Raw genomic sequence first — 6,313 nt, 5'->3', positions numbered from 1 at the left:
CTCAGATGAAATCTTTTTCTCTTGCAGGCTAAGGGTTTATTAATCAATACCAAAGCTATCTGAATTTGACTCTACCTCCATTTTGAATTATAAGTCTCTAACTTGTCAAATTGAACATATCATTCTCCAGTTTGGAGTTTTAAAGGAAAACTGAAGACAATGTAACAACTGAATATTTTAAAAGAAGAGTCAATAGAGATCAAGAAATTCTAATATATATTTCCTTTTTTAATAAATACATAAAGCTCTTCACCATTTCCCTCAATTATTGTGATTAACATGAGAAAGATCTTTCAGAGAATCATTATGTCAATTTTCACAGCCTGATGTAAGGACTCATTTCACAGAAATAATCATAACTAGCATTAATAGATGAATGTCAGTGCCATAACACAAGATCATAAGGCATATTTACACCATCTTAACATACAGAACACCATACACATACACAAAAAAATCACAGATCCAGAACAAATAAAATTCAATCTCTTAGCTTACATTTATAGGCTTTGTCTGAACCATATTTTTTTTTTTGCTATTTTTTCATAATTATTTCTTTCCAAGCAACAAACAGATCTTCCTATGTTTTGTGATTTATTTGTAATATTGTGCTCATGCAAAAATAATACTTGTTTTATTGCATTAACATTTAAACAGTTTTGGATTTGGGTCCCAAAACCATCATCTAACATTTTACGTGATGTTGCTTCATCCATATTGTCACTTTATTTGGAGTGATATGATGATTTGTTTTTGGTGAGTTACAAAATGACAAACATAGCCAGTTGACCACAGTTCAAAAATCAAGATTCTAAGCTTCTTGATCATGCATATTTTACTTTCATTCTTGCAAAATTTTTTGAATCAGGAACACCATTTGATTGAATATTTATTAGTTTTCTTTCTTGAAATATTTCTAAAAACAACAACAACAGAAAGAATGAAAGAAAATACTGTCCCACATCCACTGTTCACAAAAAGGAAGAGCAGCAAGAATCGCACCGGCCGCCGTCAGCACACAGTCAGGCGGAAACACCGGTAAACATTGAAGGTCACGGAATCCCGCGGCGAGGCGACCGGCACTATAACCCGTACTTCTGCAACAGTTCCGACTGCCACTGGCGCTTGCGCTCCGGGAAGTAATCTGGAATGTGGATTTTTTTAAAATCCTGGATACACTTTTTCATTTCTTCTTCCACACTCAGCTTCTCGCAGACTTTCTTTTTGGAAAGATTGGTTTCCCGGGACTTGCTGATGAGCGTCTGAAAGAGTTCGCTGTTTCTGCGTTTGTCTGGCGGGGGCATCCACTGCACAGGCGCTTTTTTGGAAGGCCGATCCAAAGTCAAGGTGTTGGGCTGGTGAGCGGTGGCCTGCTGGGCACTGGGGGCGCTGTCCTGGGGCGTGCTCGCCTCCGAGTGGCTGTCGCAGCTGGAAGTGGAGAGCTCATTGCAGGAAGTCCCGCTCTCGCTTCCTTTATCCGTGACTTTGTCCTGCTTCCTGTCTTCGTGTTCTTGTTTAGGGGACACTATTTTCTGAGGGGGTCCTAGAAAGGAAAAAAGAAGTAGGAAAACTGAGTAAGAAGTGGGAAGGTCAAATTAAATAAGCTTTATATATATACTTTTTATTTTCAACCACAAACATTTAAGAAAAATGTGGTCTGCTTCCCTAATTTGTATTTGAGGAATTAAATCCAACACCTGGTATAGTTAATGTACACTGAAGCATGCAATTTGCTGATTAATTATTGATAACAATTAAATTTGAGAGGTTTGCTTGATGAGCATTTATCCCATAACAGATCTATAACTTCATGCTAAAAAAAAATGATTTTTTGTTATTTTTAGTTACTAGTTCCTACAATCTGAAAAAGATATCACATATAAATATTTTGCTAATCCCATAACTGTTTTATTGAACAGTTAGTTCATTTCTGTTTTAGCTAACGGCATTAGTTGTCCTTTGCATATATAAATAATTCACCATCATAACGCAGAAAGTACCACGGCTCTATTTTACAAAACAGTATTCTCCAGGCCCAGAAGTGCAATAGCATCATTTATGCTTCCAAGAGGGAAACTGGTTTAAATCTTATCCTCCATCTCTTAATCTTGTTTCCTGTCTACTTTCTTGGGGAGAATCATGAAAGTACTATAAGATATATAGGTACCTAATATTATGCTGAAAAATATAGTTGAAATATAGTATTCTCTTAAAGTACAAGGCTCACCATTTGAGGTAAATTACCTAGGAGGACAACTTTCAGAAAATGATAGTTTGCCAAGATAATTATTTCAAATACACAAACAGTTTAGTTCCAAGAGGGAGCATGTTTTATTCTTCTTGACTCTGCTGTGGGATTAGGATCTCCATCTAACATTTATTGAACATCACCACATACCCAGAACTATAATAAAATTTTGATTTAACTGGAGCCCAATCATTCAGAAATATGAGTTACCCAAATGTTTTTGTCTTGTATTCAACATTTATGCACAAGTTATCTGAACCATAATTGAAATGAAAGGCATCAGTATTTTAAACAGTTGCATAGCAGATTCTACTCTGCAGCCAGAGTTGAGAATAACTGGTCGGATTCATTGGGTCTCAACCTTAGCCACATATGGAATTACCTGGAAAGCATGGATTATTGATGCCTTGATCTTAACCCCAGATGTCCTGCTCGATGCTACCTGCTCATTGGGTCATTTAATAGATTCAGGTGATTTCGACATGCAGTTAAGGTTCTGAGGGTTTCTTCAGTCTAATATATATGAATTAATAACCTATATGAACAGTCTATATTACTTAGAAGGGCGAGGAAACAAACCAATAAAAGCACTTTTCATAAAAGCACCCACTACGTGCTGCTGCTGCTAAGTCGCTTCAGTCGTGTCCGACTCTGTGCGACCCCACAGACCAGCCCACCAGCTATCACCAATTTCCCTATTTAAAATTAGAAGAAAACACATTGAGACATTTAGTCGAGAGGGAGCAAAGATTTTTAAAAGCTTTAGAACCTTTTGGAAGGCTGCCCTGGTGGTTCAGTGGTAAAGAACCCACCTACAAAGACAGGACACTCGGGTTCGATCCCTTGATCGGGATGATCCCCCAGAAAAGGGAATGGCAACCCACTCCAATATTCTTGCCGGGAGAGTTCCATGCACAGAAGAGCCTGGCAGGTTACAGTCCATGGGGTCACAAAGAGTCAGATATGACTGAGTAATAAACACACACACCCCACACACACCCACATATACACACACAAAAAGGTCTAGGACAGTAATTCTCAACAATGAGAGTACATCATTGCAATTTTTTTAATGTACAGATGTACAGGTCCATCTCTGGAGATTTTGTGTGCTGACTGAATGGTTGGTATGTATGTATTTTTCATTTATTTTTATTAGTTGGAGGCTAATTACTTTACCATATTGTAGTGGTTTTTGTCATACATTGACATGAATCAGCCATGGATTTACATATGTTCCCCATCCTGAACCCCCCTCCCACCTCCCTAAGGCGAGGGTGGGATGATCTGAGAGAATAGCATCGAAACATGTATATTATCAAGTGTGAAGCAGATCGCCAGTCCAGGCTGGATGCATGAGACAAGTGCTCAGGGCTGATGCACTGGGAAGGCCCAGAGGGATCGGGATGTATGTATGTATTTAAATGGCAGTCAGAGTGGTAAAGAAAGTACAGTATCTGTTTATCTAATTCTCTTAATGGTGGAATGTAATCCCAAGCTAGCATAATGCCCAGTAGCCTGGTAAAATGTAGAATATAAACAAAGGGTTTTTACGTGTTTACCAAACTTGTGTGTTATTTTAACCAGAAACCTCCACAGAGGAATCTAAGATTTTCATTCTCAATGATGACTAAAGGGTTAAACTGCAAAGAGCTGGGAAAGCCAATTTATGTTTAAGAATTAATGAGTAGTGAGAAGTCATTTCCTGTTAATAGGCAGGGGATAGAGCATTAAATAGAGATAGCTAGGCAGAAAGGTAGTAACATCAGAGAGGAAGACAGTACAGAGATACCACGTACCACTAAAGCAAATGGTTCATTCTGTTTTGATTCACTGGGGAACAATGTTCAATGAGATAGGCCAGGAGGAACACAGAGGTCATGAAGTCCATGTGTTCAGACACCAAGTCACGTCCCGCTCTTTGCAACCTAATGGACTGCAGCACTTCAGGCCTCCCTGTCCCTCGCCATCTCCCAGAGTTTGCCCAGGTTCATGTCCATTGAATCGGTGATGCCATATGAAGTCCATTGTTAACTAAATAAATTATATACAGTTATTGTTCTTAATGGTATTAATAGTTATCCATGGAAAAATACTCCCCAAAATATACACACACAAATGCAGGCTTCACAGTACAGTAGAATGCAATATATGTATGCTGGAAATGGATTGCTCTTGTCTGAAGTGTAAGATGGAAGCTCAAGGAAGACTTCTTTGAAGAAGGCATTGATTAGTTTAGCCAACAGAATTTACTGAGCACCATGATGTGCCAGCTTGGGATCTAGAGGAGGCATGCGATGGGTGCTCTAGTGAAGCCCACAGGCTATTTTATGGTATTCCATAACATTAAGTGTTTAAAATTCATGAGGCACTTTAGAATATCTTCCACTGTAGACTGTGAACTCCATGAAAAAAAAATGGAGATGGAAACCTGAATTTTCTATGGTCTCAAAAGCACCTTTTTCTCAAAAAAGAACTTAGAATAGGCACAGATATTAACAAGAATTAATAAATATACACTTTTATTTCTCATCCCTCCTAATTCATAAGCTACCTTTGGCAAGGTAGACTCCTAATCAAGACACAAATTAGGTTCAGATGTTCACTTAACAGAAAATGCATAACTTTATTTTGTCCACACTTTTTAGTTTGTTTTTGAAGTGTAACTATCTACAGCACTATGTTAGTTCCTGTTATACAACATAGTGATTCAATATTCCATTACATTTCAAAATGGTCATCACAGTAAGTCTATATATCATGTGTCACCATATAAAGATATTACAGAATTACTGACTATATTCCCCACACTGTGCATTACATACCTTTGACATACATTTTGCAACTGGGAATGTGTACTTCTTAATCTCACTCATCTATATCTTTCCTTTCCCCATCCCTGGCTCCTCTGGAAAACACCAGTTTGTGCCCCTTATCTATGACTATGTTTCTGTTTTGTTGTTCATTCATTTCTTTTTTTTAAGATTCCAAATGTAAATTAAATCATACACTATTTGTACTTCTCTCTCAGATTTATTTCTGTTAGCAGAATACCCTTTCAGTTCAACTCAGTCGCTCAGTCGTGTCGACTCTTTGCGACTCCATGGACCGCAGCACGCCAGGCCTCCCTGTCCATCACCAACTCCTGGAGTTTACTCAAACCCACGTCCATCGAGTCGGTGATGCCATCCAGCCATCTCATCCTCTGTCGTCCCCTTCTCCTCCTGCCCCCAATCCCTTCCAGCATCAGGGTCTTCTACAATGAGTCAACTCTTCGCATGAGGTGGCCAAAGTACTGGAGTTTCAGCTTCAGCATCAGTCCTTCCAATGAACACCCAGGACTGATCTCCTTTAGGATGGACTCGTTGGATCTCCTTGCAGTCCAAGGGACTCTCAAGAGTCTTCTCCAACACCACAGATCAAAAGCATCAATTCTTCGGCGCTCAGCTTTCTGTATACTCCAACTCTCACATCCATACATGACCAATGGAAAAACCAGAGCCTTGACTAGATGGACCTTTGTTGGCAAAGTAATGTCTCTGATTTTTAATATGCTATCTAGGTTAGTCATAACTTTCCTTCCAAAGAGTAAGCGGCTTTTAATTTCATGGCTGCAATCACCGTCTGCAGTGATTTTGGAGTCCCCCAAAACAAAGTCAGCCACTGTTTCCACTGTTTGCCCATCTATTTACCATGAAGTGATGGGACCAGATGCCATGATCTTAGTTTTCTGAATGTCAAGCTTTAAGCCAACTTTTTCACTCTCCTCTTTCACTTTCATCAAGAGGCTCTTTAGTTTCTCTTCACTTTCTGCCATAAGGGTGGTGCCATCCTCATATCTGAGGTTATTGATATTTCTCCTGGCAATCTTGATTCCAGCTTGTGCTTCCTCCAGCCCAGCGTTTCTCATGATGTACTCTGCATATAAGTTAAATAAGCAGGGTGACAATATACAGCCTTGACATACTCCTTTTCCTATTTGGAACCAGTCTGTTGTTCCATGTCCAGTTCTAATTGTTGCTTCCTGACCTGCATACAGGTTTCTCAAGAGGCAGGTCAGGTGGT

The 6,313-nt window shown here is 39.1% G+C and overlaps 1 protein-coding gene across 2 annotated transcripts in view; it reads right to left on the bottom strand.

The window, feature by feature from the left end:
• Positions 1–207: 207 nt before the first annotated feature.
• KCTD8 (potassium channel tetramerization domain containing 8) overlaps positions 208–6,313 on the bottom strand; it is a 267,071-nt gene continuing 260,965 nt past the window's right edge. The window contains exon 2 of one of the 2 annotated variants that reach the window (XM_043438536.1): positions 208–1,543. In XM_043438536.1, coding sequence (XP_043294471.1) covers positions 1,083–1,543 — 461 coding nt within the window. In that variant the 3' untranslated portion in view covers positions 208–1,082. The remainder of the gene's footprint in view (positions 1,544–6,313) is intronic. The other variant, XR_006263748.1, reaches the window with a different exon arrangement.

Source organism: Cervus canadensis, chromosome 19 (genome assembly GCF_019320065.1).
Source record: "Cervus canadensis isolate Bull #8, Minnesota chromosome 19, ASM1932006v1, whole genome shotgun sequence".
In the NCBI taxonomy this organism is placed as follows: domain Eukaryota; kingdom Metazoa; phylum Chordata; class Mammalia; order Artiodactyla; family Cervidae; genus Cervus; species Cervus canadensis.
The sequence above is the reverse complement of the archived record's forward strand: the minus strand, read 5'-3'. Positions and strand labels throughout refer to the sequence as shown.